This window comes from Cyanistes caeruleus, chromosome 3, assembly GCF_971803275.1.
Source record: "Cyanistes caeruleus chromosome 3, bCyaCae1.hap1.1, whole genome shotgun sequence".
Classification (NCBI taxonomy): domain Eukaryota; kingdom Metazoa; phylum Chordata; class Aves; order Passeriformes; family Paridae; genus Cyanistes; species Cyanistes caeruleus.
Genome location: NC_141703.1, coordinates 9,158,716 through 9,181,037, shown reverse-complemented (window position 1 = coordinate 9,181,037; position 22,322 = coordinate 9,158,716). Strand labels below are relative to the sequence as shown.

The following is a 22,322-nucleotide window of genomic DNA, read 5'->3' as shown; positions in this document are numbered from 1 at the left end:
GCTATTTAACATGAAAAGAAATGTAAAAACCAAACTTCAAAATTACTGTAACTTTTTCCAGAGCTGAATAACCAAATAAGCATAACTCCAAAAACTTCAAGGCCAAGTGGTGAATAGATGTAAGAATATAATCAAACTCCATTGTCTCTTAGTAAAACAAAGTCAGACAGTAATATGTTCAAGGTTTCCATTTGAGAATTGTTTCTGAGGTTTCTTTAACAATACTGAAAGGCTCTACTCAGCAAAAAGTTAATGCTCTGTGACTCTAGGCCAGAACTGCATCTGTGGGAGTCACTGATCAATCTGACAACCAGACTTTACAAATTGTCAAGAATGGCTGTTTTTCCATAAAAAAAAACCATTTCTTTCCCTCATCCACCTTTCAGAGTGAACTTTCCAAATTCCTGAGTCACTAGGAACTCATTTAATTCTTGCAATCACTCTTATTTTGCCACCAGCATGTTACCACACTGAAGTAAAACATCTTTGCATTGCACTTAGGATATTCTCCAAATAATTCCTGCCTGTTGAGCAGCAACCTGGAGTTCTGCATAATGAAGAATGCTACATAATCCAGATTTGTTCCTAAACCAGGCCACCTATCAAGATCACTAACACATTTCAAGAAACAAATCTGACCTAAGACCTTACTATGCCCTTAATTGATCTAAAAATTTCACAGCTAGCCACCAAAAAGACACCTGGCAACAACTAGAGTTATTCTTAGATTCTGTGGCCCTTTGAACCAATAAATAAATAAATATTTTAATATAAATATATATTTATTCACCATATATATATTGCTTACCAGACAAAAATTGAAGGATTATGGTGTACACAGATCCACTTGTTGCTAAAGAAGATAAACTTGACCTTTAGCAATCAGGTTACTGCACTTGCACAGAATTCATTCTCAGAAAATCTCAGATACATTACTAAAAATGAGCTAGGCTGAATAGGGAAGCCCCTCATTAAATGTTTATGGTACATACTTTTATTACTTTGAGGCATTTGTTAAAAATACCCAACCTTCATGACATTGTCTCAGTGACATTGTCAAAACCTAAAATGGATATATAGAGGATAGAGGTAAACACACTGAAAAACAGAGGATTTGATATTTTTTTTCATTCTGTATTTATTCTACAATTTTATAAAATACTAACAGTTTGTATAACCTAATGCCTGAAAGGTAATTTAACTGGGTCTTGAGATTCCTCTGGAGAGTTTACTGTAATGGCATCTACTTTAAATAGCACTGAGAAAAACAGTTGCACAGTTTTATATTATATTGCAAATCCATGCCTTGAAACAATTAGGCACCTTTATAGCTAAAGTTTCTATCAAAGGTATCATTAGAAGGAGCCATCAATGCATCTGACAATTATTTATATCCAGTAGACAAAGATTTATATAAATAAACAAGAAAATTGCATAAAAAGTTTTGTCATGAGACTGAGAGATTGGATTTTCATAGAAATGCTTTACACTTCCTTCTCTCAGGAGGAATTGAATGTAATTTTACAGACACTAAAATCCATTTACACTGCAGACACTTACCTTCTATTAATTCATCATTAGAGAAGGATGTGCTTTCTGGCTTATGTTATATGTGCACAAATTCTTTATAAATTCTGTTGTGATGATTTTTTTTTTTTTCATATCCAGAATTTAATCACAAGGAAGACTATTTGTTGCAAGATCCTCAAGAACCAACCACAAGGAGCACAGTGGCAGCAGTTCCCCAAGGTTTACACATCAATCAGTAGAAAATAGTTCATAAAACCATTCACATTTTTCAAGGGAATTTATGGAAATTGTATTTTTAATCATGGAAAGCTTTGTGAGCACTGCAAGGGTTTTGCTTAGAAGTTTTAAAGGTAGACTGATGGAGTCCTGCACATGACCTCCACTGAACTGCAAAGGCACTTCTTCCCTCCCCAACTCTAGATCCACACTAATGGTTGCAAAGACACATATACAAAAAATATTGCTGCCCCAAACATAAACCCTCTGTATATGATTGAAAAGGAAAAAAATATTATTCAGCTGGAAGAAGGCTGTCTTTCTGCAGTAAAGGCAAGGATCATTTCCCTCTTCCTCCTTCCAGACTTAAATTTCATTTAAAATTGTCACTTTTACAGTAGCAACCTCATTTTGGCTTAGACTATTAGAAAAATACAGCAAATATGAGAAACAGAGTAGCATATATATATATAATGTAATTTTATTTTTTAATGACATGAAGTTTTTTTGTTAAGTTTATAGTTTAATATATTCAGTTATTAAAATGGAATAGTGAAGCTACATTTACAACTCCAAGGCAAAATTACCCCCAAGTTTCAGTTCAGCTAAATTACTTATTGCAAGTATTCATCGTGCAGAAAATTGTTTATGGACTTGTCTGTAAAGGACTATGTTTGTCAGCTACTGACACATAACATACCATTCTTGACATAGGTTGAGCTTTATTACTTCAGTAAATGAAATTCTCGTGTGTTTTGGGTTTTTTTAATATCATGTATGTCCCAGTTAATCTATGAGAAATTACTTCATACTCCAGCGCTGCAGGGTGTACGGGGCACATCAACCAATTCAATAATGAAGATATTCATTAGCCAACAAAATTACAAAAGATCCCATCAAAAACACATCCAAAACTATTACTTTTTGGATTATCATTTCTCTGTCTGCCAAGACTGACAACATTTCCTCTACCTAATCACCAACTTAGCTACAGCACAATACAGAAAACTGTCAGAGATGCTGGATTAAAAAGGAGGAAGAGTTATTGGGCTGCCATCAAGTGCCCCCAAGGGAAACACCAGCAAAGACAAAAACAGCGCTCTGCTTCACCACAGACTACCCAGATATTACAGTAATCAGGCAGCATGGAACAAAATGAACAGCAGCAACAAAATTAGAATATTTGTTTTTCCTGTTGCCCTTTGTGCTATATACATCTGAATAAATAATGTTTATTTGGCATTTCCACCAAGGCTGTGGGTCACACCTCTTAAAGAAGGTTTTCTGCATTTCCCTAATAACTACAAATACCTGTGATCATGTTCTGGATTTAGTAATTAAATCCTAATTTACAGGCGGACCGTTTCGGAAATAAAAGCAAGCAAATGATCTTTGCTCACTCCAATAGCACAAGACACGACATGACATCTGCTGGAGGGTGCTGGAAGTGATAAATATTGTTTGCTTTGTGGAGGGGACAGACTCCAGACTCCAGCAGGCTTTGTAATCATGCCTTTTCCAGCAATTCCAGCACACCTTGCTCCAACAACTGTTCTGCAACTGCTTCTGGGTAAGAATCTCGCATAGAGAAAATGCATTATTCACCCTGATTAATTTATTATATGCATACATGAATGAAATAGCTGACCTTACTATTTCTCTCCAAAAGGTCCCAGAGAGAAAAGAGCACACACAGTTGGACTGTCAAGCAGTATTTCACAGAGATGAAAAAAGCACAAACTCCCCCCACATCACAAAACTAATCAAAACCAGATTTCAGGTTGAACACCCTCAAGGAGGTCAAAGTTCAATCAGACAGACAGAGCTCACCCTGGAACAGTTACAATTGCCATAAATTCATTTAATGCAACATTTCTGAAGAATACATACCATGAATAATTTTAATGTATTTGTTTTGAAGTTTTTTTATTTCTGTACCTTTCACTTACATTGGCACAAAAAACAGTTGAGTTCACACAAAATAGGAAAGCAGAAAAAACATTCTGTTGCCAAAAACATTCACTTCTTCCAGAGACAAAAGTACAAATATATTAGAAATGTAAATGCATTCGCATCTGAAAAACTAAGACTGCTGAAAAAAAAAATGTCAAAGCTGGTGATACCCAAAAAATTAATTTCCTACTTTGTTTTGTGGGATGATAATGACTCAAAAAACAGGAATATGAACCTGGTCCTGTCTGTGATATAGGAAGTTTACTAAATGTAGATTGACCTGTAAAAGTGGAAACCTAGAAAACTGGAGACTAGCAAGAAGACATCCAAGGAAGGATTTTGACATGAATTATCATTACTTAATAGACCACTGCTGCTGGTATGTACATGGTCTCTCTTTGTACCATATGGTCAAATCATTCATTACCATTACCTTTCAATTTGAATTAAGCAGCACTTGGCTCTACTGGCACCAAGGCAAGAGAACAAAATCACTCAGTTTGCAAGTCCACATTAGTCAGCTAGTCCAGTTTTATCTTCTAGCATGTACATTGTCCCATTTTCAAGCCTTGAACAAAAGGAAAACTAAATACTCATATTTACATGTGCTGACAATTTTTAGCTGGCACTCCCCTGCATTGCTTCAATAGATGGAGCCCTCCTGGCAAATACTGTATGGCCATAATATCTGGATACTATCTGCTTTAGATTTAAATGCCATGATAGAGTCACAAATACAGATTTTCTTTGAAGTTGTTCCTGCTCAGGAACTTCTCTGCAGCTGGGAAGAAAAGCAGAATTTCATCTTTGTTCCCCTAATGTAGCTTCTGCCTCTGCTGGCACAGGACATGGAATGCAATACATAGGGACAGAAGGTGAGGAAGGCTACAGAAATAGTTTAATCACTTTCAAATTAAACATACAGACAAGATAAACAGTGGAAAAATTATGCTATTTCAGTACTACAACAGTGGTTTTAAATAGAAAAATATGTTTTTGTGTAAACACAGTTAAAAATATAGTTAATGGAAAATATGAAAAATAATGACTATTTAATAGTAAAAATATGTTCTTGAGCAAGGAAATCAATAAAACTGTATTTCTTAAGAACTTGTATTAACCTTCTCAGTGACCCATTGCCTTTCAACAACTCCAGTGATTACCTCTGAATTTTCTCTGCTGTCAGCAAACACACAAAGTATTCCCAACTTCCTCCAACATTGCTGAAACAACAGCTGGGCAATAGACAGTAACTGGGCCAGGCCAATGGGCCATGAGAAATTCATGCTTAGAGAGCTCATGCTGCAATCCTGCCCTTAGTAGGATAATAATTTTTGTCCTTTTCATGTAATAATCAATATTTTATGAAGATTTTAGGAACCCAGTAATTCTCAGGCCCCCTCTAATTTCAAAACTGATAGAGTTGGCCTCAGGTTTCAAATCACTGAAGAAGGAAAGATTAGCAAATGAACAGAGAGCAACTGTAGAAGTATTGTCCCCTAAGAAACCAGACTAAAACATGAAGAAATATTTTTTTCCATCAAGCATACAGTAAAATCATACATTAACTCACAGATTTCCTGACTATAAACATATCCATAGACTATGAACTATAGAAAATTTTCTCATGGATACATTAATTTTATTAGTGTATCTGCAATTACAGTAATTGTTGCTTCTGTAATACATCAGTGTACACACTGTAATACAATCAGTCCTTGGAGAGAAAAATATTTGTCATATTATTGCAAAAAAATTACCTTGTATTTTAACATCTTCTTGGTATAATTGTGCACCCATAAGATTTTATGAGCAACCTTTCCCACTTGGCACTCTATCACAATGCAATCCTGAGGCAGAGGTTTCTTCCCTATTCCCTTAAGACTAAAGATGTTCTGAGTTCCAGCTGTAACATTTCTCAGAATAAGCCTTCCCTACAACAAAGAAAGGAGAAAAAAAAAGTTTCATTACCGTAAAAGTCCCCTTTGGCTGCCAAAGCAACTCCTTTAGTTTATTAATCTCAAATCCAGGTGACTCAGAGTGCTTACAAGAAAGGGCTCCTATTTTCTTTCCTAGTTCTTAAATAAACCCATTTCTAAACAGAGAAGTAAATGAGAGAACCAAAACCTTTTATTTTAATTTTTTCTAAACTATGAAATTCAACAATATAAAGTTTTCATTATTCTAGGTTTTCTATTTCTTGAATTTTTCTTTGGAAAAAAAAAAACAAAACATTTCCAAGAACATTTGATCTCATGCCTCCTTGTCTTTCATACAATATTTAACTTTGCCCATTGAGTGTTTCCACCTGTATTTCACCTGTCTTCTGAGCACAGCATTGAGCCTGGAGAAAGGGAGACTCAAGGGAACTGCACTGCTCACTACAAATACCTGAAAGGAGATTGTAGTGAGGTGGGGATGGGTCCCTTCCCTATGTCTCAAGTGAAATATTGAAAGGAAATGGCCTTAAGTTGTGCCAGGGGAGATTCAGATTAGACATTAGAAAGAGATTTTCACTGAAGGAGTGGCTGGGCATTGGAATGACTTCCCAAGGAAAGTGGAGTCACCATGTCAAGAGGCATCTGGATGTGGCACTTGGGACATGGTCTAGGGGTAACTATGATGGTGTTGGGTTGACACCTGGACTAGATAATCTTGGGGATCTCATCAAAATCTCTGGATGATTTTGGGATTCAGCTAAAATGTTCTCCATAATAATTTAGTCATCAAAGGATTCAGAGCTTTTGGCTTTTAATAATTTTATAACACTGGATGCCAAAACTGCATTTATTTGGTTGGTAACACATGCAGAAGGGTTACTTAAGCTTCAAAGAACATTTTATTTTTTCATCTTTGGCAGTTCACATATTTCAACAGCAACTTACAGTCAAATTCTCTCAGCTGGGGACACAGACAAAACCACAAATGCAGCTTCTTGCTAAAGGTGTTATAGCCCTTGGTCTGCTCATCATTTTAGCATTTGGAACAGTGGCTACTGTGATGGCAAAAGTAGCTGGGAAATGGTGGCTTAACTTGAAAATAAAGTACTCTTCACATAAATTAATTTGTGATGTAGGCATGCAATGAGAGTACTAATTAGTTATTACGGTAATGAAATACTATTAATATAAGCACTTAAATTCAGAATATTAATGTATATTTTTGTGATAAAAGTCTGGAATATTTACAGAATAACTGTAGGATTGAAGAATTTAATAGAAATCAATAGAATCAAAGAATATAATAGAAAATTAAATAGACATGAGCATATGTGATGAGGAAATCTATCATAACTAATCATAAGGTTTACAAAGTTAGTTCATTTGTGTTTTTACTTCAGATAGCAGTAAATCTTACCCCTCCTTTCTCTCAATAAGATGCTTTAATATTAGCAACTGTCTAAACACTTGCATAATTTGGATACTGGTGATTAATTTTATTGGTGAAAGCATCCTTTTCAAATGTTGAAACTGATTTCTCTCTTACCATTATTACACTCTCAGCAACCGGCATGAACGTGAGAGGATACTGAACTGTTTCACCTACAGGCACATTTATTACAGAAGGGCCATGAAAACACTGTCCTTCCAAAGTTGCTTCAAACCTCCAGTCCTCACAGGATAAGTTACTCTGAAAGAAAATCAAAGATGTAAATTAGATTATGCGTTTAAATTTTTTAATGTGCATTTCAGCTTTCACTTGCAGCTACCACCACATCACAGCACAGTCCTCATTTGCTCCAAGTACTTACTCAGAGTGCCTTTGGGAAGAATAAAAGCAGTGTATTTTAAAAATGAAACAAGCTAATGATAAATCTGTTATTCCTGGCAGCCAGAGGTAGAGAACCCCTACTTTCAGTAGCAATACTGTCAGCAGGAATACTCATTAGAAGAACATGAGCATGATCTAGCTAATGGTCAAGATGGAATTTTTAAGTATCATTTTAAACATTTACAAGTATCTTCATGGTGCTGTTTAATGCTTGACAAAATTCTGTTCCTATTCCATCTGCAGAAAATCTTGGCACACCTCTTTGAAGAGCTGATGTGGTGTGCTGGCATATACTGCTTCATTTGGCCTCTGACAGTGTTACAGGATCAGTCTTAGGAATTGAGAACTCCATCACCAAAGGAGAATTTATAGTCCTGTGTTCTCAGAATCTGGTTTTTCAAGAGACAAAACTAATTTAAAGAATGCCTGTCTTGAGCAATATGAGCCTGTGTCTATAGAAGAAACATGCTTATCTTGCATCTAGATGTATCACAAGACTGCTTGATGATGGTAAAAAGTGAGATATTTCATAATATATGCTTAGAGGCTGCCTAAAAATAGCAAAAACAAAATAATCCTATTCAGCCTCCTGCTATTTGAAAAAACCAAATGACCAAACATCCAGTCTGAAAAAAAATAAAATAAATAACACTCATCTGAAAGATAAAATAAACTGTCACTCATGAGCTAATTCATGCCTTGTCAAACAGAGAAGATTAATTTCATTTGATCTATGAGAAGAGGAGGTAATCTGTTGACCTATAAAGGTCTTCATCCATGGAAAATTGCATACAAACATCAGAGAGAAAGAATGGATTTCAGGGAATAGAGATGATACTTCAGTCTTTGTTTCTGTGTATGAAAGTCTCAGAATCAAAAAACCTGTGGTCATCAGAGCTAATCCAGAGCTACCCACACCTACAGTACCATGTGTCTAAGGTCTGATTAATATGTATGATTAATGCTTCAGTGTTACTTGGCAAATTTCCCAGTAGTCAAGGTCTGTGTGGAATGTTGAGGTTTGTATAGTGCCTCAGTTTTACAAAAAACTTCCATCACCATGTCTCCAATTCTGTAATAACAATGACATCATCTCTGGTAGAAAATACAAAAGAAAAAAGTATGATGTTCTCATGCCAACGATAAAATGAAAGGGAAGAAAAGACCAAAAAAAATTATTTTTATCATGCTTTTTTATCTCCACAATATCAGGAAAAGCTTTATCCATCTGAGAACCAGCTGGCCAGGTATAAAATTGTCAGGTCATCACTCTCTGCTAATCTAACATTTTAAAATTTAGATAGAGGAAAAACATCATCAGGATTGACCTAGGTTCTGGAGGACTGTGAAAATTTGGGTGCTTAAGTTGTTTTATTTTCAGTGGTTTCTAGTACAATTGGTATCAAATGTTTTCTTTATCTACAGTAGTGATGATTACATCAATATGTAACACAAATATTTCTTCTTAATCTCTAACACAAAAACTTGTCATCTGGAGAAATGTAGTTGACAAAAATGGTCACTGTGAAATTCCTTTCTAACAAATCCTTCTAACATGGCATGAATTTGTCTAAAAGTGTCTTCTAAAGGAAAATATTAAGGATGACCATAAACATCAGAAAATTGAAAGAAAATATTTGTTACATTCTATTGCCTTATACTTGTTCATTAGTGGGTTTAATTAATTAATCATCTAATTCCTACAGGATCTCTGCTTAATGGAAAATCTCATCCAAAGCCTGTCAAGTGAATTAATTTAAACACAATTAATGCTGATGGAGTCAGAATCTCCTCACAGCACTGCAGGTGGTTCAACCCAAGGTACATAATAATTGTATTGGACCTACACCTGCAGAGTGTGAAAGGCAGAGATGGAACAGCTACATTCATCTCATGCTTGAGAAAATTATGGAAACTCCAAAAGAAACCAGTCACAGATCTCAGATTCAGCTGGGCTCTTACCCTCTTTCTGTCACTAATTCACTGTATGGCTTTAAGCAAACCAGCTGACCACTTCATTTGCTCCATTATAAAATGTTCCACTTAACACATGTTATGACTGTTAGTTTGCTTGTGTCCGTAAAAAGTGCTTTGAGCACTAAATATTTGGTTTAAGAAACTAATTTTAGCAGACTGAGTAACTCCAGTTCCACAATGAGCATATCTTTTTCCACAGATTATTTAAGAAAATTTAAATGACAAATACAATACTGCTAATAAAAATATAAAAATATGGGAGAATTTCTGGTAGTTGAAGAAGCTCCAGCTAGAATGAGTAATATAGAAATGTAAAATATCTAACTCCTAAAAAGTGAACACTCTAAAGTGAAAAATAAATCCATCAGAAGAATAAAGCAAATCTGTTTAGGAAGTGTCTGTTTAAGCAAGGTAGAAAATCCCCTTTCTGTGTTATGTATCAGTTGTTTTTAGGCTAATGTAACATTCAAAATAAATCAGTGTTTAATACATAAATTAATAATATCTTAAAACTTGTATGCAAGAAGAGATAGCACTATAATATGTATTTTCTTCTTTCCTTTCTGAGGTACTAGTTCCTTGTCTACTCTCAATATTTGACAGAGCATTCAGTATGGCCTTTCCCCAGATATTCAGTTTGAATCTGCCCCCACTTTTTTTGACTGCAAAATCTCAAAATAATTTCTCTATAAATTACCTCAAGAGTATTCCTTAGTGGCTCTACAATCAAAAGTACATGGACAAAACTGTAGGTCAGACCTCAGGAAATATTTTACTGGTTCTATCTTTTAAAGAATCTTTATTCCTTCTCTCACAGCTTAAGTTCCTTCCCTATAATTTTTGTTGTGTTTGCTTGTTTGTTTTGAGCTTGGTTTTTTGTTTTTTGTTTTTTTTGTTTTATTTAAGTTCTCTAAAATTTGACCAATATTTTTCTGAGAGAGATGATATTGCACCCATCTTCGCTCTGGTCTTACTTTTCATGTGCCAAGGGTTTCATACACAAAATAGATATGATAAAACTATTCATGATATACTGGCTATGCTTACCACGTTTTTTTAACTGTATGTAATACAGTTCTTCTATTTTATTCCTCAGCATATCTTTTTTTTTTTTTCTTCAGTAATAGTGTAGTTATTCCCTAAATTAAATAACTACTTTTCTCACTTTCACTGTGATAACATCATTAAATAATAGACTATCAATTTTCAGAAGAAAAATATCAAAATTAAACCCATCAGACTAATAATTAACTTGAAGTAAATTATTTTTCTCCACAGGTTTTCTATTATCTACGACATGGGCTTTGGGAACTAATACTCAAGTCAGTATTTACATGCATTTCTGCATTTCAGGACTGCAAATTTTAACAGTATTGATCTTAATTTAGTTAGCAGCAGTAGAGTGAACTTACAATTGGAATTTCCTGAGTCACCATCTGGTAAGCTGGAGATAGAAATTCGAGCTGTGCATCGGCCTGGTCTGCATTCACCACACATTCAACCTCATAGACACGAATGTCACAGGACGACTTCAGAATAATCTGACAGTGGTAGCAACCAGCATGCTTAGGAGTGAATTTTAGAGGAAACTCAACTGTATCAATTCCACCTAAAAAAAAATAAATATTAAAACCAATATTTTTTTCCCCTATATATAAAATATGCATATATATTATGGTGGTGTAAAGCTCTTCACGAACACTGAATTCACAAGCAGAATCTGAAGAGGTTTCAAATAAACTGTAGGAGAGTCTCCCCAGCAGTACATGCAAAAATTTCCAAGAAACAAGTTTTAGGAGAGTTACCATATAAGTTAGTTTCCTAAAAATGGTATATTGAAGCATGTAAGCAATATTTTCTATTTAGCAGTAGATTTTAGCAGTGTGCAGAGAGAGTTACTTTAAAATATCTCTTAAATCTAGTAGTAGAATTTATCATATATGAATTTCTTTAAATATTTTTAAAACTATACCAGCTACTACACTTTTGTCAATGGCTACCATCAGAGATACCAGTGACAGTACAGTATATTTGGCTGAGTACCCCCAGCAACTACTGAAATTGTGTTAAATGTAGTAGTTCTCCTGACAGTTCATTAGACATTTTTCTATGCCAAATTTTGGAATGGAAGTGTGAGTTTCTAAAATCATCAGGGGTGTCCAAGCTGAAACAGATTCATGGAAAGTCCCATTTTCCCAATCTGCAGCACACAGGGAAAACTCCCCACCGTCATCTCTAGGGCAAGGAAGAAGCAATACAAATGCTGTCCATCTTTGAACAGAGCCAGGCCTAACAAGTCTGCTGCAAAGATTTCCTCTTCTCTTCTTGCTTACAGAAAAGATCAGACTCTTCCACAGGATTTTAAGCCCCTTGGTAGCCCTTGTAGGACACATTCCAGAGGAGGAACTCCACTGATGGACATAAAGAGTTCCTCAGTCCCAAGGGTCTCTAAGAAACCTCAAAAACCATGTGAAGACTGCAGCTGTAAAAACTGGAGTCTTACATGTAACAAAGACTGATTTCTCTTCATTGTTTTCAAGGTTAGAAACTAATGCCTAAAGGTGGAAAAAGATGATAAAAGAAGTCAGAGACAACATAATGACACAACAGAACCTTACAGATAAAACTCCAAACAATGCGATTCTCTCTGAGGGGGAACACCAAACAAAGTCTTGTGAAATTTTCCCTTTTCTCCTTCATTTGGCTTATTTTCTGATGGTATGCATGACAACTGGATTAAAACTATTCTGATATCTTCAATGACAACAACTGAATTTTGAAAGTGAAATCAATTTTCATTTGCAATGATGCTCATTCTCCTCCACCCCGCAGCGCTCCTCATGTATTCAGATCTCACCTCTGAAAATGAACACCTAACTGAGCTTTTCTTGTGACTTTATGTCATCACTGTGTCAAACATCACTATGTTTTTTTCCACAATAAAAGCTCAAGAGACAAATTGCACAGAGTGACATATTCATCTTTTAACATTACTAGACTATCAGAAAGATTATAAATTGCACTTCAGGTTTAACCCTCTCTGAAATAACTCATTTGTTCTCTTTTAAAGACAAGATTAATGGCCTGGTAATTTTTTAATTATTATCAATATGTCCTATTTTAGCATTGAATTATTATCCCCATGGGCTATCTTCCACAGAAATAAACTGAGTTTGTCAGTTATGCATTTTTCAATCCATCAGTACAGTCCCTGTCAACAGGAATTATTTTAAGATTTTGAAATAAAACATTTTCTTTAAAGTACACATTTTAAATACTTTCATTTCAAGTTAATGTTTAAATCTGTACTTGAAGAAATACAGTATAGCAAAAGATCCAATATATTTCTGTACAAATTCTACTCTCTTGCACTAAATGGAAATTTTAATTACTAATAGCTAAGGTTATTTTTCCCCGAGTGGGACCCATATTTGAAATGCACACTTTCAAACAGAATTGTGTCCTATAGAAAAATTTAAAAAGAAAAACCACGAAAAGTACATTCCATAATTATAATATTTAGTATGGCATTACTTTAATAATTTTATTTTCTTATGCAGAAATCAGTTGAATAACTGTCAGTTATTGAATAACTTAAATATTATGTCAGTTGAATAACTTAAATATTATGCTCAATTACAATGAATCAAAAGGAAAGCAAGTAAATTGGTTACATTTATTCAATGTGATAAGTATCTTCTGCAGTCATACCTGGTCCCTCCAAATCAAAATAACTAAAGAAATCATTTGTCCACAAATTATAGGTGAAGATTGAATTCTTTCCCTGCAAAATGTTTTTTAAATACCATAAAGTAAACTGGGCTTAAAAATGTCTCAGTTTAGCATGTTTTGTTCTCTCAGTCTCATAAGACATTCAACAAAGATTAATTTAGGTTTATAGTCAAAGATTTAATCAGCATAATCCATGGGGCCACAACTGGCTTACCTAACAATTTCTGAAACAAGAGTGTCAACAGTAAGTCATGGGCATAATTTGTTTAATTCCTATGCAGCAGGAGGCAGAGTCTGCATCCATCAAAAAGAATGATGCTGCGAGCATTTCTTCAGCAGTGAAAAGCCAGGCAGGGCAATGCAGGGGTTTGCTACAGTTTCCATCTCTACACAGGATTTTTATTATTCGACAGGGAAGCATTCCATGTGAAATAAGCTGACACTTTTATTTTCTAGATTTATGTTTGAAAAATGCCTACAGGAAACATTCTCTTGATCATGTTGGGTTTTGTTGTGAGACAGTTGTCAAAACAGAGGCATTTTCAAAAACTAAACTTTTAGTGTGCAATTTTACCACGCTTTGTTGGAAAACTAAATTACAGCAAACAGGCACTGGTCATGTCCTCTGGCAACTGCCTGGCATTTTGTGTCATTTATTTATTACAAAACACAATCTGATCACCAGAACTAACAAAGTTCATGTCCTCTGGTTCTTAAAAACATTATAACTCATCATTTTAAATCTGCCTGAATTCAAATCCTTTAACTGCATTATCCTACAAACAGTACCTTTCAAAGAAAACTAATGACAGTTGTTTTGACATCAAAATGTAAGGAAAAATATATTCTGTAAGGTAATAACAGCCCATAGTAATCACTTTTAGCCTTCTTACAAATTGTGGGAGGATTAAATGAGTAAAAATAGAAATGCATCTCTTCCACACCACAATCTGTTGTCATAATTTGTGAAGGTAGGAAAGTATGGGCCTTCAGCAGTTCATCAAATAATTCCACATTAGCTTTTATTCAGCAATGATGATTCTATCTATTCGGAATTTCAAAGCTGAATTTCTCACTGAACTTATCTCAGTCTCTGACACTATGAATGTGTCACAAACACCTGGTTAAATTAACTTCACAACTGAATTTGCAGGTATGGACTCCTAGAAGGTTAAATAAGCAACCATAATTAAGAATCCAGACTTCTGACTTTTGTTAATATAATATAATATAATATAATATAATATAATATAATATAATATAATATAATATAATATAATATAATATAATATAATATAATATAATATAATATAATATAATATAATATAATATAATATAATATAATATAATATAATATAATATAATATAATACAATACAATACAATATAATATAATATAATATAATATAATATAATATAATATAATATAATATAATATAATATAATATAATATACCATTACACATCTAAATAAAAAGTTAAATATGCTTAATCAGAAAAGGAAGATCTACTGGGGAAAAAAGAATGAAAGGTTTTACTTAATTGATCTAAAAATTAAAATGGAAGGCACTTTTCTTCAATGTCTTGTTATGAATACTCAGCAGTTGTGTTTTTGTATCACTCAGAAGGCAGTGAGGAGCTGTGTGGCACTACAATAAATTAGTTGTAGGGAGCTGGTTGTTTAATAATCATTATCCCTAATATTTATGAAAAATACTCACAGACACTTTAGAAACAAGTAGTCACGACACCAGTGGAAAATGCTGCCAAGTTTACTTAATACAGCTTTAAGAACCATGACATGATGGTGTTTTCTTAAGCCATTTGATGAATAATCCCTGCTGAAAGGGATTAGCAAATTATAAGGAATTTACAGTGATAAAATAAGAGTATAATTCAAAGACTTGATCTAAAATTGCAACACAGTCAGAGCTAAGGTCTCTCTAAAACAGCACACAAAATTTACAAAAAAAATTCAAAACTGTTTCTTTGTGACTGGAAGACAAAACAAAATTTCCTACAAACAAGGAAGAGAGCTCAGAATGATTACAAAGACTGCACTGAATGCATAAGGAAATATTACATGGAGAGAGCATCAAAACCAAATCTTTTATATTACTTACTGCAAAATAGTAAGTTAATGCATAATTAGTAATGAAGGCTTATAGTGAAAAGATATACTAAGAGATAGCTAGAGACTTCTGTGGTGCAGTACCTTTCTTTTTTCAATCTAGATTTCTCTGAGGAAAGGTTTTCTTTATTAAAAAAAGAGAAAAAATTAAGTCAGTAGTTGCTTTACCAAAAGCCACAAAGAAGTCTGAACAATCTGAATAAATTAACTGTAGGAACAATTATTGAGAAAGTAGAAAATATCTAACACTTCCTGACAATTCTGTAGAGAAAGATTTCTCATTATTCACTGGGTAGAAAGGGGTAAAAAAAGAAAAAAAATAAAAACAAGAGAACTCTTCTTGGATTTTCTTTCTAAGTCTAACAGCAGGGAGCCAATATTGTCAAATCCTGTAGGAAGAGGCAACAGAATTCTAATATTAGCTTTTGATACTGAATCCAAATTAGATAGCACAGTGCAACAACATTTTTCATTGAAAATCAATTGTGAACTTTATTTATTTATGGACAATTTTGATGTGAAATAGTACAACCCAGCCACCAAAAAAGGGGTTTTAATTTTATATTCAGACCTAGGTTTTTTTATGTTTATTTTTATAAACATAGGAAAATCCTAAACTATATAGAATAACAAAAAGTATTCCCAGTGCATGCTTGCCATAGAAAAGTTCAATAAGGCACATGCTAATAAAATACAGAAAGTGCTTATCAGGACACACTTGTTTAGGTGCATCTCCATATGAAAATTAAAATCTACCATTACCTTATTGAACTGCACACATCTAGCACTACTGATGGAATGTATTTATGTATTTATCATTTGATGTTGGGATTTGGTTATTGTTAAAAGGTATAAAATAAGGTATTGATATGTTAATACTGAAGTGTGCTGCTGCAATGTTTAGAACAGCCACTGCTGTCAATCATTTTGACATATATGTCTCACATATATTTTCTTTCCTTTTAAAATCGTCTTGTCCAAGGGTATTGCTACCAGGTTTCCTGCTAATAGCCCAAGTGGTAATCTAAAGACATTTCAAGGCAGAAGATTGGAAAAAAAAAAAAAAAACCCAGCCTGAAAAGAAGAAAACCAAAGAAACAGGAAGACCTTCTTATAAAGAACTCGGGTGCTGCGGTATGATGAAGTGTCACGGGCATCTCTGTGAAGTGCTCTGTCTCAGGAACTCCTGTTTCCATTACTCAAACCAATTGTCAGTGTCACATTACAATGTATAAAGGCATAGCCCAGTCCAGAAAATTACAGAATTTCCTAATTCTAGGATAAATCCTTATTTAATACCAAAACACTATTATTGGATGTTTCTCTTATTTTATTCACCAAATAATTATTCACCAAATAATTCTTATATTAAGCTCTAACCTGAAATTTAGAGCAAAAACATGTATCTTAGGAAAGCTTCCACTTTCTTTTCAAAAAGACTGAGTGTTAGAAAGACTTTTGTTTCTCTTGAGTTTGTTTGTATTTTATAAACCTCTCATTCATATAATTTTACAGGAATCATAAATTGTTTCATTACAAATCTCTGTCTTATGTACAAAATGCTGTGCTTTCTGCATAGAGCACTTAACAATCTCCACAGTCAGACATATTTTCCCTTTTTAAATAGCTACAGGTACCCTGAAAGGAACCTCTTTCCCTCAGAGATCACAGAGTCATCAAGGTATTCAATCTTTCAAGACCTTGAAAATATCTACAGAACTTGGCTGAACCCTTCCTCATTTGCAATCTTCGGTCTAAAGTGTGGAACAAGAACTGGATGTGCTGTTCCAGTATTATGTTCTCCTTCATAATACAATAACAGCACTTTTCAATACCTGCACTGTATTTTTTCAGTTATGCATTCAAGGATCCTTGTTTTTCAAAATTTTACAACAAATCCTTTGATGAAAGAACAAGGGGGCTGATGTCAGAAGAACACAGAGTGGGAAGTAGAGCTGACAGCTTCAGTTCACACTGTGAGATAGGTACTCTGCTGCTTTGCAGATTTCTCAAACATTTTGAGAGACATTACTGCAAAAAAAAAAAAAAAGCTCTTCTTCCCCTTTCTACCTATGTTATTTCATCTTTGATATGTAACATTATTTAGCATAAAAACCACATTGTTCAAAGAAACCAAACTGCCTAAGAAGTTGTTTTGCTTAGTTAAAACTTAGTTGGAGCTGATTTTCAGCTGATTAATTGCTGAAAAGACAAATAGCACTGACTTTTCCACTAGTTTTCACAGTTCAGCTCAAAAATCCACAGCTATTTCCTTCTTTCCTAACCACAGTGGGTGTTGTGCTGCTGGACAGAACCAGCAAATATTCAGCAGAAAAAACGCTTATAAAAGCTATTCAACTGAGACAATATAATAGCTCTGACTTACCAAACATGGTCCTTACCTGCAGGAAGAGCATACTCATTTGCACAGATACAGTTTTGTAAAGTAAGACTGCATGGCAGGAAATCTTAAATAATGATAGAGATTATAAACACATATATGCATTACAAAATCAGTGACACTGGCAAATAAAGTTACAGCTCAAGTCACAACTCTGAGCCATAAAAGCTCTCTATTCAAAGTTTCTCGTGCTTTCACCTTCAAAGGAACTTGTCAGTTTGGTGAAGCATGGAGATGGTTTTGGATGCTATTTCCCTATTGCTAAAATTTTGAGCCATTCTTTTAATCCCACTTAACATTTTATCCTTCTCATTTTTTCTTAACACCCCTCTAAGAAAAAGGCAACATATTTCAATGTTGCAACGTTTTTCTATTATGCCTAACATGACTTTCTGAATGTTCAATCTACCATTCTTTGGTTTGTAAAGCATTGCAGTTTTACTGTCAATTACCTTTCTCCTGAGCTATATATGGAGATTGAATTATTTCCCAGGATATTTCTGATGATAGAGGGAAACTAAAGCTCTTAAAAATCCCATTTGAGACAAAGGTGAACAACCACCATGGTGTGTGACATGATCCTCTTACATACCAAATGGTTTAGCCTGCAGACTCTGTAGAATTCCAAATTTGCTTGCACTAAAATTCATATCTGATAACTATGTAAGAGCTCCAACTAACATTTTCACAAAATCTATGTCATTCCTAACTCAACAGAGTCTTTGTAAAATCTTCCAAATTAGTGAAATGTAGCTAACATTGTGCAATAACTACTGGTTCCTAAGGATTCCCTTTCTGATGACTCTCCAATAATGAGTGAACAAGACTTTCTTAAGGTTTGCAGTCTTGGAAATGTATCAGTTTAGATCTATCCAAGTATGCAGTATGGGTTTTGATCAAGATATCACACTTGAAGTAAAGTAAACATACTCTACTCTTTTTATCTATCTGATCTGTAAACAATGACAAAAATGTATTAAGTTCATTTAACAAGATCTATTTTACAAGAAAATGTTGTGAGTGGAATTGATTTTTTTACCTTCTAATTCCCTGTTAGCACAGTTCTAAAAATACTGGCTGTACACTTCCTGCTACTGCAATCTAAGAAATTCTGATCTGAAGATTGATTTTAGTCTGCTTGCTTCCGCCTTTGTTTTTCTTCATAAATCTAAGCAGGGTCATTTCTTCAGAGAACCAGCTACTCCCACCCTGAGGAAAGCTACAGCCATGGCTAAAACACTGCTGCTTTCCCAGACAATGATGTCAAAATTTTCAGATGAGACCAATGGTTTGCCCAGGACCACCAGCCAGGGACTTCTGTCACAATATTGGGTTTTGTAAGAGCCTGTAAATTCTCCTGTGTTTCCTCATTAGTGAAATAAATACACTGAATTAGTTGGCAAAGTCTCCCTACTGAATAAATATTTGTTTTCATGCTGTCACATGGTTATCTCAGCTTCCCTTTCTGGATGTTCTCTACCTCATCACCTCTGAATTCACTACAAAAGCCCCATTTATTTCTCTGCTCATCTTGATATTTCTACTTCCTCATGTAACTATAAACCATCCTAGAAAGAAAAAATATATATCAAAAAGATTGTGTACACTGTGGTATGATCTAATTTCTGACTTTACATTGATTACTCTCCTCTTTCAAGGGTTTGTTTAATATCTATTCATGAATAAAGAAGCAGCATGAACTAAGAGTAAAATAACTACTTTCCCTCCCTGTAATATAGTTCATTTACTACATTCCTTATTATAATGTAGTTTATTCACAACACTTTTTGTAGTGAATACAATGCAATTAATATTCTAAATTTTTCAGCTATATTCATTCACATTTCCACTTCTAAAATATTTTGATTAGTTTCTAAGCAACAGTGATCTGCCAACTGGTCAGTTAAGAACCTTTTTCATGCGACCATGATGGAGATCCTGGCAGGACATCAGATCTCTGTGTGCAGAGTTGGTTCTCTTTCCCCCTGCTGTTATTCTGCTCTTCTACAGCATAATCCAAAGAATCTCCTAAAACACTCAACAAAGCCATTGACTCTTTTTTTTAGTTCACCTCTACACTAATTATGACACAAACACATTGTTATTAACTTGACAATGAAAGAGCTTCAACTAGGGTTTAAATATCCTGCTGCACATGACATGTTCCAGCCTTCAGTGTTAAATCTATTCTAAAACTTCTACTGACTGCTCTTGTAGTCCCTCACCAGTCTTGCTTCTAATACTGCCATAACTACTGCTGCTATCTTCCTAAAAATACACCCTAAAATGTTTTATAGCAGTTAAATTATATTTCAGTTAAAGTATCTCTAACAAAGACTTCTTAAAAAAAAAAAAAATAGATTCCTTTTTTTTTTCCAGAAACAATAAACACAAGATATACATTTAGCATCAAAAAAACACCATGAAAGCACAGCTGGTTCCAGAGACACTTGGAGAAGTGAACTGCAGAAATATGCAGAAGGACTACATTGATTAAGAAAAGAACTGATGAAACAGAACCAGATATGGACTATGTATAATTCAAGTTTCTACAAATTTACATGAAGTTCCCCTCTGAGACTCCTTTTCCCCAGACTCGAGCTATCTCAATGGCTCAAGATGTTTTGAGGGTTTTTTTTAAGAAATGCAACCTAGAGTGCTTTATAGGTTTAAATAAAGCATTTTAAAAAAAAACAAATTTCAGTACAAAATTTAAGATACTATAAAAATTAGAGACAACAGAGTAACCAAAGACGGCAAGGTCACTCTGAAAGGTACTGCACAACTCTTCATTGAAGTGGGACATCATTAGCTGAAATCTCCCTCTGGCTGGCTGAGGAGGGCAAAGAAAAGAGAAGTGATATGAGTGGCACAATTTGAACACAGATCAGTGCTGGATGAGAAGTGGAAGAGAGAAATGGGAAGGGAGCACAAATTCAGGACCTGTCAGATAAACAGACCAAATTAATTTGTCTTTTAGAACAAGTCTCCTGTGCTTGTGTGCCTTTGAGAAAACCAACAAACCAATGGCAAGTGGAAAGCACTGGTTTGAGCTAATATTTAGAACTTGGGTAGAGATGAGAAAGGCAATGTTGATCAATAGTTGAAAGGAAAGAAAGATCATTTTCTAGATCCACTCAGGAAAACCTTAAAAATAAAGATTATCTTGGCAAAAGAATACAGTCAAATTCATCACCTTTAAGACTATTACCTGTTTTCTGAGATGCAGTGCATTTGTCTGATGAATTGTCCAAATTAACTCTGGCTGAAGCTAACACTGGAATAGAGAACTTTTTAGGAACTTCAAAGAAGTGTTTCATGCTCAGTTCTACACTGTAATCCACGTACTTCATCTCTGAGGGGCGCTTACGGGGTTTCAGAAGTGCATGTCTCTGCAAGGGAAACAGTAATGTATACAGCTGAACAGTTGTGTAAAATTTTCAGGTTAAGGAATTTAAAATTGTCCATGCTTAATTCTAAACATTTATTAATAATTAATAACCTTACACAGCAATTTTGAGTGAGCCTTCAAAATAAAAAAGGTATTTTTAGACATCATATGAAACATTTGTTTCAGATGAAAACTGCATTTTGAAATTTACAGTAAAACCACATTCTACCCAGAAAAAAAACTTGGCTAGCCTTTATGCATATGCAGGAAAGGCAAAAAAAGTAAAACAAACAATTTAAACCATAAAAAAATAATAAAAAGAAAAATATTTTGTATCAGTGGTAGAAAGATGCTTCTCCTATTTCAAAAAGTTTCTGAGTAATAAGAAGCATGAAAAAAAAATTATTTTGCTTTTTGGCAAGGGATAACTATTAGCTAACTGATATCTAATTGCTGAAAATGCATTTTAGAAATTAGGGCATTTAGAATCAATTCTAGAGACGAGTTAGCTCTTCCTCTTAGTAAAAAGCATTTCTAATCAACAGCATGAAACATATTAGTAAAGGATTAGCACAGGATATTAAGGCAAGCTCAGTATAGGCATCTGAACCTCTTAATGAACTTAATTTGACTCCTGTAGGATATCGTTGCAAAAATACTGCAATGATTTAATACACTGCTTGCTCAAAATTGCCTTTTTCAATCCAATAACACACTATAATTGCAATGCTCAAGAGTAATTGTAAAGTGAAAAAAATTTAAACCTAGTAATGTCTTTTTTACAGACAAGGCTTTGAATTAATGACTTTTGTGAATTATCTTGAAGAAAATCCAGGATGAAGATAAATATGAAAATATTCATGTTTTGCTAATAAAACTGGTTTATTCTCAAAATATTTTGATTTAAAATACTTCCAGGACTGCAGGTATCATAGTACATATTTCAAGAGGCCAAGGAATGCTAATCCACTGTGGGAATTCAAAAACACAATTTAAAAGGAAAAGCAAATGTTCTTAAAGATTGCCATTAGGTGTAAGATGGTCAAATTACTGTTTAACTCAACTAGGTTTGGGTTCTGCTTTGGTTTGGTGGTGGGGTTTTTTGGTTTGCTTTTTTTACCCCTGTTTTAATACAAAATCTCAAATTCTCTTGCTGGTTTTAGAAAGTAGACTCATAAACTGACATTGCCTTGTTTTGACCATTAATCTATCCTTCCATAGT

At 34.1% G+C, this 22,322-nt stretch overlaps 1 protein-coding gene across 12 annotated transcripts in view; it reads right to left on the bottom strand.

The window, feature by feature from the left end:
- The window catches only part of CFAP47 (cilia and flagella associated protein 47), a 262,430-nt gene that overhangs the window by 134,033 nt on the left and 106,075 nt on the right, over positions 1-22,322 (bottom strand). For all 12 annotated transcript variants that reach the window (XR_015284086.1, XM_086879766.1, XM_086879767.1 and 9 more), the window contains 4 exons: positions 20,921-21,101; positions 10,860-11,056; positions 7,186-7,329; positions 5,460-5,633 (listed from right to left, as the gene is read on the bottom strand). Coding sequence is in view for 11 of the 12 variants with exons in the window: in XM_086879766.1 (XP_086735892.1) it covers positions 5,460-5,633; positions 7,186-7,329; positions 10,860-11,056; positions 20,921-21,101 (696 nt within the window). In the remaining variant the exon portion in view is untranslated. The remainder of the gene's footprint in view (positions 1-5,459; positions 5,634-7,185; positions 7,330-10,859; positions 11,057-20,920; positions 21,102-22,322) is intronic.